The 12832-nt window shown below is 42.8% G+C and overlaps 1 protein-coding gene across 2 annotated transcripts in view; it reads right to left on the bottom strand.

Moving 5' to 3' along the window:
- The window catches only part of Ubap1 (ubiquitin associated protein 1), a 43330-nt gene that overhangs the window by 13472 nt on the left and 17026 nt on the right, over window positions 1-12832 (bottom strand). For both annotated transcript variants that reach the window (XM_028779090.1, XM_028779091.1), the window contains exons 2-3: window positions 10344-10384; window positions 4683-4807 (exon numbers count right to left, since the gene is read on the bottom strand). In XM_028779090.1, the coding sequence (XP_028634923.1) occupies window positions 4683-4807; window positions 10344-10377 (159 nt within the window). In that variant the 5' untranslated portion in view covers window positions 10378-10384. The remainder of the gene's footprint in view (window positions 1-4682; window positions 4808-10343; window positions 10385-12832) is intronic.

The following is a 12832-nucleotide window of genomic DNA, read 5'->3' as shown; positions in this document are numbered from 1 at the left end:
TCTACTTCAAAGGGTGCTGACACACTGTTCAGACCTCTGTAGATAAAAAGCAGATATGTGGTACACATACAGGTACACATGCATGCAGGCAAATCACTCATAGTCATACAATAAAAAACTAAATCTAAAAGAAAAAATCTTTAAGATTATATGACATTCTGAATAGTATGATAAAATCCAGCATTTTCTCTAGATATGGAAGTTTAATGACTCATGCTGATGGACTCCCATCTCTCTCTGAAGTCCTAGCTGTCCTGGAACTCACTATGTAGGCCCAACTAGTTTGAACTCATAGAAATACATCTGTCTCTGCCTCTGAGTGCTGGGATTAAAGACCCATTGGTTAGTTTTTATAATTTAAAAGCAAACATTTAAGGCAGGACATAACAGCTCACTACTGTAACCATAGTATTTGTGAAGCAGCAGCAGGAAGATCTCCTGATCATCCTCAGCTACATAATTGAATTTGAGAACAGGATGACGTGTGACACACTGTCTCAAAAAATCTCAAGTAGCAGTCAGAAGACAGAGAGAGGGATAGGAAGATCTCTTTAGGTTCAAGGCCAGCCTCTTCTACAAAATGAATTCCAGGCCAATCAAGACTACAGAGTGGAAATTTGGGGGGAGGAAAGAACCTTAATGGGAGCAGGGAGGGAGAGAGAACAAACAATCCTGTAAGTGGTTTCCACAAGCGTACAGAATCCAGCACTCCTCTATGTGGTTAGTGAGTACTCTTAGCATAGTCCTGTGTGTTTCAGTGCTTCTCACTAGCCAAGAGAGTTACCCAGCAAAATGGAAAGTGATGAAAACGTGACACTCAGAACAAGTTTTCTAATAACATCAGTGAGGTCACCAAGGAATGAAAAACAGGGTGCAGGCAGGTGCTTCAGTCTTTTCTTTAGGCCTTGCAGGCTACAATTTGCATGTAACTAAGACCTGGTCCACAGCAGGCAGGCTGCTTCAAGAATCTGTAGAACCTTTAGTTGTTGGGTCTGGCTGGAGGAAGGAGGTCACTGGGGGAGGCTTTTCGGGATACAGTTCAGCCCAGATTCCAGGCCATAAGGCTATGGGCACCAGGAGTAGAAAAATGAAGGTCTGAGTGTGAAGTGTACTTGTGACTGAACAGTTAGTCCCCAGCTAGTGTCCTTGATCTGTGAAACTTTTAGGAGGTGGGGCTTGATTCAAAGAATGGGGCCAGAGAGCTGGGAGCTGAGGTGTTTTGTTAGAGCACTGTCTCCTGTCTGACTTCTCAGTGTGACCAGTTACCTCACACTCATGTTGCAGCAGATAGAAGCCAGTCCCATCACCATACCTTCATGCCATGATGGATTATCTTCTCCAAACCACGACCCAAATAAACTTCCTCCCTTAAGTTATTTCTATCAGGAACTCTACCAGCAATTGAGAGGTAAATGATAATCGGGATTTCTCTGTGTTGCTAGAGTAGCCTCAAACTCCTACATGAAAGTGATCCTCCTGCCTCAGCTTCCCAAGCCTATGGGACCACAACACGTGTGCCTGCTCCTAGCAAAAATCACACTTCGTGGTGTTATTTTTCTGAGATCGTGTGTGCGCGCATGTGTGTCCATGTGTGTGAGCGTGTGGGCGCGCGTGTGTGCATGCCTGCTCAGGAATAGAGACAAATCCAAGGCTTCATGCTTGCAGAGCACACTAGCTATCACTGAGCTACATCTCCAGCTCTAGATGGTTTTTAAAATCATATTATTACCAAGACTGATTACACAGAAAGGTGTTAATGACTTCATTATCACCAATAAAAAATTATCAGGATGGAACATGGAAAGTAAAATCTATCATCTGGCCCAAAGAAATCTCCACTGAAAAGAGTATCAACCCAGTATTGAAAACTACTTAAGATGCTCAACATAGTTAGGAAAATGCAAATCAAAGCCACAGATACAACTTCTCATCCACAAAGACATACACAGTGAGGCAGACAGTTAACATCACAGGCTGACAAGATGTACAGAGATGGATGCACCTGTAGTGCTTTGGAATATCGTCAGATGGTTCCTCTGTGGTAAGCTCAGCAACTTTACCTGTGTACACACACTGAAGAATGAAAACCATGGGGAAAGCCTGCATATAAATCTTCATAGCAACACTGGTCAGAATAGTCAAAAGTAAAACCTACCAAGATGTCAATCATTTGATAAATACACAAGAGGGGAAGGTGGCGCACGCCTTTAATCCCAGCACTTGGGAGGAAGAGGCAGGCGGATTTCTGAGCTGGAGAGTTCGAGGCTAGCCTGGTCTACAGAGTGAGTTCCAGGACAGCCAGGACTACACAGAGAAACCCTGTCTCGAAAAACCAACCAACCAACCAACCAACCAACCAACAAACAAACAAACAAACAAAATGTGGCATATCCACACAAGAGAAATACTACTTGGCCCATAGTAATGGTCCACTAGTCTAAGAAAAATAAAACAGGGACTTAGAGGCTGGTTTTGTTAAAAGTACTGACTCTCCCTTTGGGTCTGTCAGTGTATGACAAGTAACGAAAAGAAAAGTAAGTGTACAGTGTCCTTTCCCAAAGCACTCTCCTCTCTTGCACTCACTGGGGTCCAGGAACAAAAAATCTAATAAACATCTAGTTCCAAAGGTTGAAACTGCCATGCCAACTAGCAGCAACTTTTTTCTTTCTTTCTTTCTTTCTTTCTTTCTTTCTTTCTTTCTTTCTTTCTTCCTTCCTTCCTTCCTTCCTTCCTTCCTTCCTTCCTTCCTTCCTTCAAGTAGAGCTGAATGCTCTATTAAAGATATGTAGGTGAAAGAGAGGCACTCAGGAGGGGAGACATGCCTTGTATGTCTAGAGAGGCACTCAGGAGGGGAGACATGCCTTGTATGTCCAGCAGCAACTTTCCTAGCACCAGGGCCTAATTCTGAACTGATGCTGCAGCCGACTACGGCACAGCTTACACTACAGAGTAGGATGACTGCACATGAGCCTCTTGGGATGACAGGCTTTAGTACCCAGCCTGGGATACTTTCCCCTAGTGCCGCCACCATTCGCCACCATTCGTCTTTTCAGCTGGCCTTTTGGGATGAACGGCCAGAGCTGCTTCACTGGGAGCCTCCAGGGTGAGGCCTCTGGCCGAGGATTCCACAATTATAAAATCTTAAATCAAAACTTCAACCGTCACAAAGGCCACAGCAGGTTTCTTTTCAAAATTGGGGAAATAAAATGTTCTAGAGTTACATAGCATGAAGTTTACAAATATGAATATATTTAAAACTCAGGAGGAACAATGGTGGCCACATCCTCAACCCCAGGACTCAGGAGGCAGAGGCAGTCAGAGCTTTGTGAACTTGGGACCAGCCTGGTCTACACAGTGAGCTCCAGGACAGACAGGACTACAAAGAAACCCTGTCTCAAAAAAAAAACAAAATCCACAAAAGTGCATAGCTTGGAAGAGTGAATTAAGCTATTAAAACAAAGCCTCTGAAGTTCAGAACACAGACTGTAGAAGACAAAATACTTCCAAAGTGGCACACTGATACCTTCCCTAGTTATGCCCTGGAGACAAGCCTTTCTTTGCACAGTGTCGTTTTCCAGTCTTCTGACCTCACAGGAGGAGTGTGAGCTCACTGTGCTCTTGTACTTTTCTGTCACCTTAAGATCTGAGCACTGTTGGGCAGTAGTGGCGCACACCTTTAATCCCAGCACTTGGGAGGCAGAGGCAGGTGGATTTCTGAGTTTGAGGCCAGCCTGGTCTACAGAGTGAGTTCCAGGACAGCCAGGGCTATACAGAGAAACCCTGTCTCGAAAACCCAAAAAAAAAAAAAAAAAATCTGAGCACCTCGAGGATGGTGAGGGTGTCATTCTCCTCAGTCCACACAAGAGCACCTCCCAAAAGCAGGCAGTCCATTATAAATAACTAAGCAAGCAAGTAAGCAAGCACACACTGAAGGAGAAGGAGCTAGCACTCAGCTTTTGCTCCTACCAAGATGTAATTTTGTGTACTTACATGTAACTGATCTCTACAGGAGCAGGTTGAGAAAGGAGCCCTGGCAAGCGTTAGGCACAGTCCTAACAGACTGACAGCTTTCTGTACAGTCAGAAAGTGTTCCCTGTGGAGATAACTCATTGGGACAGTCAAGGATAGGCAGTGATGCACAAACTATATTCAACAAACTCCTGATGGCTCGGAACATAGGCTAATGTGCTCTGCTAAAACCTGATGTCCCTGTGCTTGATTTAATAATAATTACTGAGTTATAAACTTTTTGAATAATTTTAAAACCTTAAAATCAATCATTATTGTGGCAATGATGTGGAAAACACTGCAGCAAAGGCAGTTGAAGGGGCTACTCTGAGAGTCTAGTGAGACAAGGGAGGCCAGAATGAAGTGTGAGGCACAGCTGAAGACAAACACTGTCTGACACTGCTGACCGAGAAGACAGTGCAGACATCAACAAAGGGAAGTGGTGAGTGAGCAGCACGGATGATTGCTATCTGCTGAGTACCAGGCACAGAAACCCAGAAAGAAATATAATTAAACATGTTAAACAAAACCCATGCATGTGCAAGACATAAATGGAGCTCTCAGTATCATTATAAAGCAGTCAGTAACAGGAGCAGCAAGACAAAAGTATGAGAGGTAGATAAAGCATTATCCAGTCTTTAACGCACAGAATACTGACTAGATTCACCACTTACCTGCATCTCTCTGACAACCTGTAAGCAGTCAGGCAAGGAGAAGCCAATAGGCAGACCCACTTTCGCTGGTGTTTTGAATTTGTCTCCTATCTTAAATGGGACATCATCAAGGTAACTGAAAGTCCCTATAATAAAAAAATAATAATAAAGCAGAAAACATCAGCAGATAATATGTATTTTGCTATAATCCTAGGCTTAGCCGACACACACTCATTCACATCACCCTACAACCTGAGTCCCTCTCCGACAGCTTACCTACTTCTGACCTGAAACCCTTAAAGATGAAGCCGACTCAATCTACTTCATATTAGGGTTTGTTCTCAGTTATACTCAATACAAAATCCAAAGTACTCACCAGGCAGTAGTGGCGCACGCCTTTAATCCCAGAACTCAGGAGGCAGAGGCAGGTGGGTCTCTAAATTCCAAGCCAGCCTGGTCTACAGAGTGAGTTCTAGTACAGCCAGGGCTACAGAGAGAAACCCTATCTTCCCCCACCCCCCCACCCCCGGCCCCAAAAAAAAAAAAAAAAAAAAAGGGAAGACAAAAGCCATACATGTATCGTGTCACAACAGGCTACAAAAGCCTCCCCATGGTCCACATCTCTTTGTCTACATCTCCAAACACTTGGCTTTGGCTTACTGCTCTAACTCACAGCCACCCCTGTCTGTAATGTCAAGCTCAAATCGGCTTTAAAACAGTCCACACTGGCTGCTTCTGAATCTGAAATGTTCTTCTTCCTTTGCATCATGAGCCACTCCTTCACTTCTACAGCTTGGCCAGGGTTAGCCTCAGCTCCCTACAGAAAATGGTTACTTACCTCACTACTCACAGTCTGACATGGCTGCACACAGTATATCTATTATCTTCTAACATACTATGTCACTGATTTATTATACTTACTGTTTGCCTTGCCCAAGAAAACATAAGCTTCTTGGAGCCAAGTCAATTTAATCCTGTCTCATTTGAGGATGTAATCTCAAAATCAGTTTTGTTTGGCTGTTCTGTTTGTTTGGGAGATAAGGGGTCTTGGTACCACCCCTCGCTAGTCTTGAGCTCACAATCCAACCTCATCCTCAAGAGACTGGGATTACAGTGTGCACCATTCTACACCTAGCTTGTATCCTCACAGTCCACAGCACTGTCTGACTGACTGATGACAGACTCCTCACAGCAAGAGTCAGGGACTCGGAGTTCTCTATCAACTTTTCTCTCTTTTTTGGAAGTTAGGGGTAGATACCATGGAAACGACTGTTTTTTTAACACAAAGAATAAAAACAATACTACATTCTAGAATAAGTGGATTTCCACTGCACCCCCAGTACTAGAGAACCAAACCCATGGCCACGTCTCAGTTATGAGAAGCAGTCAACCACGGAGCTACATCCTCAACCCCACTCCCCACGTGGAAACAGCTAAGCACTGCAGCACCGAGAGGAAAGCATAATCAGAGGAGACCATGGGAATCCAGTCAATACTGTCAAACATTAGCCACTATCTGTGTGCTCAAGGCCAGCCTGATCTATAGAGTGAGTTCCAGGACAGCCAGGGCTACACAGAGAAACCCTGTCTCGAAAAACCAAACCAAGCCAAAACAAAACAAACAACAACAACATTTTCCATGTGTGTTTAACCTGCATGTTATAAGTGCACCACGTGACTGCCTGGTACCTAGAGAGCACATAAGAGAGCATTTCATCACCTGGAACTTGAGTTATAGTAGGTTGTAGGCTGCTGCAGTGTGGGTCCTTTGTAAGAGCAGCAGGTGTGCTTAACTGCTGAGCCATCTCCTCGCCAACCTCTTTATCCACCCAACATCCCTTTTTTTGTGACGGGGTCTCATGCAGCCCAGGCTAGTCTTGAGCTCTCTCTATTAGCTCAGGATAGCCTTGAATTCCTAATCCTTCTACCTTTCCGTATACTGAAATTACAGGCATGCACCACCACACCCTGCTATTTTCTTTTTTTTTCCTTTCTTTTTTTTGGGGGGTGAGGTGGGAGGTGGGGTGCAGTACTGAAACAGCTGTACAACCCAAGATACCCATAAATTCACGACCCTCCTATACACATTTTACTAGTTCTGGGGTTATAAGCATGTACCTCCATGCCTAACTATAAAAGTGTTTTTTAACAGAGCATTCATATAAAATAAATACAAACTTTTCAGGGTTCTAGACAAAGTTACAGAAATGTATCAGGTGCCCCCCACCACCCAAAAGTAGCAGTAGCATCTGGCTGGCCAACAAGGAACGACATAAACTAGAATCACAATTACAGTGATAGCTACCTTCCCCACATCAAATTATAAAACAATTACAGCTCACAAGCAGAAACAAAATGCCTGTTTTACTGATCAGCAGGAAAAGTATTTAATAGAACTTAAGCGTAAAGAACCTCTCTAGAAATTGGCTAGCTTGCCCTTAGAAGGGAGGTATCATAGAAGATGATAGTTAAGGTGTATAAAGTTTAATTATATAAGATAAATTCTTTAGATATACTATATATACAACAGAGTACTTAAGCTAACAATATTATATTGTACACTAAAATAGCTAAGAGGATTTTTTTTGTCATTTTTGAAACAGGATCTTTGTTACATACAGACTGGCCGCTAACCTGAGATTCTCTTGCCTCTATCCTGAGATTTGGGATTGTAAGCATGCATCATGCCTGAACATTTGCTCAGAACAAAGCTTAACTCCTTTTAGAAACACACTAAAGCCAGTCAACATTTTAGTGTGGAGGGAGAGGGGTTGGAGAGCCCTAACCCTCAGCAGAAGAGCTCTGGACAGTTGGTATCTTCTGGAGGAGGAAGAATCAGTTTTCTTTAAGGGATTCCTTAGCAGGTCAAGTATATTTCACAGCCAAGAATATATGAGCAGCACAAACTGGACTCAGCTATTTTGAAGACATCAAGTTGGGGGTTTGGGGTGGAGACAGATCTAGGAGGAGTTATGGGAAAGAGTAGGGAATGAATATGATAAACCTAAATTACATGAAATTCTCTAAGAATTAATAAGAATATCTGTAACACATACTCAGAGGCAAAGCCCTCAGTATCCATGACCTCCTCATCCATCAGGTCAACCACTTAACAAAATTATTGAGAAATTATTTTTAGAAACAAATTTTAAGGACTAGGGAGGTGGCTCAGTGGGTAAAGCACTTTCTGTGCAGGCGTGAGAACTTGTTTTAAATCTCTAGGACCCATTTAAAAACTAGGCATAGTGGTACACACTAAAAATAATAGTGCTTGGGGCACAGAGACAGGAGGATCCTGAGGTCTCACTGGCCTTGACTCTAGCTAAATCCATTATACTTAGTCTTAGTGAGAAACCCTGTGTAAAAAAATGAGGTAGTAAGCATCAGAGGAGGACATCTGAAGTTGACCTCTGGACCACACACATACACACACACAGACACACAGACACACACACACACACACAGACTGACTGACTGACTGACTGACTGACTGACTGACTGACTGACTTAAAATGTTAGGTTAGGGCCAGAGAAATGACTCGGTGGGTCAAAGTGCTCACTACCACAATCCCCTGAACCCATGTGGTGGACTTCCATTCATGCCATGGGCATGCACACACGGCTAATAATAATAATAATAAATTAAGAGAGTAAATAAATAACATGTAGTGGCACTCAGCTTTAACCCAGCACTTAGGAAGCTGGGGTAGATAGATCTCTGTGAGTTCTAGGTCAGCCTGGTCTACACAGCAAACTCTAGGTTGGCCAAGGCCACATACTATGACCTTATCTCAACAACAACAATAATAACAACAATCCAAAGAAAAAAAGAAAACAGCCGGGCGGTGGTGGCGCACACCTTTAATCCCAGCACTCGGAAGGCAGAGGCAGGCGGATCTCTGAGTTCGAGGCTAGCCTGGTCTACAGAGTGAGTTCCAGGACAGCCAGGGCTACACAGAGAAACCCTGTCTCGAGAAAAAAACAAAAACAAAAACAAAACACAAAAAAAAACAACAAAAAAAAAGAAAACAAGTAACTGAAAGTTACATGTGTACAAGTCAGATGTGCTCCTCTACAATTACCAAATGCTAGACAACATCCTCTCGAGATTGAGTAAAATCTGCAAACTGCAGAGTTTGAGTGATGTGACACCACAGGAACAAACACACTGTTATGCAATTTACATGTGTATGTGTGGCAATCTAAATTCTCAAAGGTATTTCATAAAGTCTGTAGGCAAGGTGAAAGAGAGCGACTGCTGCACCCCTCAGGCCCAGCTGAGTGGCGACATGCTGACTGACGTGCAGTCGAGTGGACCCCGGCCAAAACGACGCACAATGTTTAAATCCATGTATGTGTGCGTATGCCATATTGATGGGGTTGTCAAAGGAGACAGAGGCAGGGGATGCCCTGGAGCTGGAACTCCCGCAGTCGTGGCTGCTGGGAACCAAACTCAACTCCTCTGGATAACTAATACACCATCTCAACTGCTGAGCCAGCTCTCCCAGCACCCAATGCAGTGTTTAAAATGGAAAATCAATCGTACAAAATTCTGAAGTGCTTGGATCCTTCAGGATAAGTGCCTACTAAAGGATAAGACTGTCTAATCTTAACTATTTTATTTAGGAATCTAAATTCTCTACAGATAAAATAATAAAATTTTTAGTTTGGTGATGGGCATCGTGGCACCTGCCTTTAAACCCAACACTCAGGAGCCAGAGGTAGGTATAAAGAGACCATGTCTCAAAAAATAAGTAAATAAAAAATAAAAGTAATTTGGGAGTTTGGGGATAATTTTGAATTTTTTGAGACAGGGTCTTGATAATGTATCAAAGTCTAGCCTGGAGCTCACTGTGTCTCATGCCCAAACCTTCTTCAGGAAGGTGAAGACAAGACAAAGAGGGACTAAGCTACAGCTTAGTGGTACAGCACTTGCCTAGATAGATACAAAAGACCCTGGGGTCAGCAACTTAAGAAATGGCTCAGCAACTAAGCACTAGCACCTCTTCCAAAGGATCCAGGTTCAATTTCAATTCCCAGCACCCACAGAGCCATTCACAACTGTCTGTAACTCCCAAACCAAGGAATCGGATACCCTTACACAGACATACATGCAGGCAAAACACCAATACACAAGAAATAAATAAAACAATAATAATAATAATAGATCCTGGATTCAATACCTGGACACACACACACACACGCACACGCACACACACACACAGAAGGGAAGATGAGAGAGGAGGAGAAAGATCAAGCAGAACTATTAGTTCAAGTGTAATATGGTAATTGTTACTGATACCTCTATAATGCTCTAAATGATCCCCAGTAAACTGCTTTTGGAGGGGTTGGGGCACGTGATTGATGCAGACATCATTAGCTAAAGGCTTAGCAGGGGAGAGCTACAACCACGGACAGAAAGGAGCAATGCTGAGGAATGGGAAGCAGGTCTGCCCGTGTGTAGCTCTAGGTACAAACCAGAGACTCTGAAGACCACAGCAGGCATTTGAAGACATACTGTTAAATTACTGAAGGCCCTGAGAAGCACATGGCTCTGTTTTGTACAACTCTTATTTTACTCAGGCTGCTAAGTATAAAGAAACAACAACATAATACTAAATTAACTCATATTCTGATAAAATCATAGCTTAAACCATAATATATACATATAACACCACTTACCATGAAAATCTGTACCCAACTTCTTAGAAGCCATTTAGAACCTGAAAAAGAAAGAAAGAAAGAAAGGTTTATTAGGCACTATGCCTTGAAACAGTATAAAGGAGACAAAAACAAACAAACAAAACCAGAATACTAATGTTCCGGGACCTAGTCTTCACTTTTCACTCCCAAAGTCTTCCAAAAGAAGGCTCAATAAAGGAGAAGTTCATTATTTTTAAAAATTACAATTTATTACTGTGATACATATCCATGTGCTGCCTACACAATGCTTGTCTGGAGGTCAGAGAACAACTTTGTGGAGTCAATGCTCTCTTCCATCATATGAGTCCCAGGAATCAAACCAAAGCTGCCCAGCTTGGCATCGACCACCGTTACCTGACGAGCCATTTTGCCAGCTCAAAGAAATAAGGTTTCTAGAGGAAACATCAAGCTAGGTAGGGTGCCACATACATGTATGACTAGTAAACGGGAGACAGAAGCAGAGGACCACAGAGAATTTGAAGCCAGCCTAGGCTACACAATGAGTTTCAGGCTAGCCTAAACAGAAGAATCTCTACCTTAAAACCAAAAATTTCCTTCTAAAAGGAAATTTGAGTATTTCTTAAACCTGCAGGTTTTGAGGAAATATTGGAGGAGTAATATACTGGCAGCCAGCAATCAATGACTATGCTTGTCATAAAAGAAAGCTATTACTAAGCTGATCGTCCTGATGTAAATAGCAAATGTGTAACACTGAGTAGGAAACTTGTTTTACTTTATTTAGTTAAGCCAGTATAGCTCTCTGACTGACCCATAACTGTCAAGACTGAAGAATCTCTGGAACAGGGGCTGCACACCTCATTACCTTTTACGGCATGTGACTAGGGTAAAGGAAAACATTTGTGTTTCCTAATTAAAATGCATGCTCACAGTAAGTGACACTATCTACTACTATCGAGCTACACAGTGATGTCATTGCCTAAGCCAAATGTGCTGAGTGGGCATGCCTGCAATCCCAGTGCTTGGGAATCCCAGTGCTTAGAAGCCAATCTGAATTACATGGTAAGATCAGATGAAGGGGCGTGGGCGGTGGGGGGTGGGGGGAGAGACAGAGAGGAAGAGAGAAGAAGAAAAAGAAAACAGAGAAGGAAAAGGACAAAAAAAAGGAAACCTTTATTAATCTAATTTTGCTCACTTATTTTTCATGATATCACTAGCCCTGAAACCAGAAGGCAGGAAACTCTTTTCCTCTAGCAGACACACAATAAGCATCTCAGATGAGGTTCTTTATTTACTTACTAACTTACTTATTTCTGAGGCAGTAGCTCTGGCTGGCTTGACTTCACTATGTAGACCAGGCTGGCCTCAAACTCAGAGATCCACCTGCTTCTGCTCCCCTCCCCAAGTGCTAGGATTAAAGGCATGTATTAATATGACCATCCCAAAGCTTATTATAATTTGAAAAAATGTTTTTTTGAAATATAGTCTTGTGTAGACCAAGCTAGCAAAAACTAACTACATAGCTGAGGATGACCCTGAATCGTGATCCCAATTCAGTGCTAGGACAACAGACCTGTGACCGTGCCAAGTTTGCAAGGTGAGCCACTCCTGACAAGCACTCTTCCAACTAAGGGACATTCCCAGCTCTTAAAGGACTATTTTTACAAACTGCCTACCATGAAGGCAGAACTCACTAAAGGCTGAATTGAAGTTAACTTGCAAAAGAAAAAAAAAAATCATCTTTGAGCACTCTGCCTAACTACTAACCTGGTATACCTCTACACACAAACTAAACTATAAATTTTAGTTGAATGTGACAGGATTAGAATCTTGATTATAATCTTGAATCAGAAGACTGTATTAGTTAAAACTGTGTCTATGAAGACTAAGTTTATCAGGCCTGAATGTTATTAGTCTTTTTGAGTCTACTAATTAGCCAGACACTATTTTCATAGTCTATCACTGTTCACAAGCTGTGTTTAAAAACTAGACCTCACTGTTAAAAGCTGTGCACACTCAGCACATCTAGCTGAAGATAGAAAGCCAATTAGAAAGATGCACAAAGGCCGGGCGGTGGTGGCGCACGCCTTTAATCCCAGCACTTGGGAGGCAGAGGCAGGCAGATTTCTGAGTTCGAGGCCAGCCTGGTCTACAGAGTGAGTTCCAGGACACAGAGAAACCCTGTCTCGAAAAACCAAAAAAAAGATGCACAAAGCACACAGCGAGTACGCTGACCCCTGCTGTGCGTGTCAGTGCCCAGCGAGCTCTGTATGTGTTACTTTCTTCTTCCAGGTCAACCAGAACACCGCTTGTTCACACTTTTCTACCACTGTTCTATGAAGAACTAAAATGGAACATTTAAATCATTAATTTGCAGAAAAAGATCTGATGAGCTCTGACATTTTCTAAAAGAGACCAATATGCTTCGGAAACAAAGGCAGGACACTCTTACAGTACTGGGCATAAGGATTATAGCCAGGCTTCAAGACAGGACACTCTTACAGTACTGG

This window comes from Grammomys surdaster, unplaced genomic scaffold (genome assembly GCF_004785775.1).
Source record: "Grammomys surdaster isolate TR1022 unplaced genomic scaffold, NIH_TR_1.0 344, whole genome shotgun sequence".
In the NCBI taxonomy this organism is placed as follows: Eukaryota; Metazoa; Chordata; class Mammalia; order Rodentia; family Muridae; genus Grammomys; species Grammomys surdaster.
The sequence above is the reverse complement of the archived record's forward strand: the minus strand, read 5'-3'. Positions and strand labels throughout refer to the sequence as shown.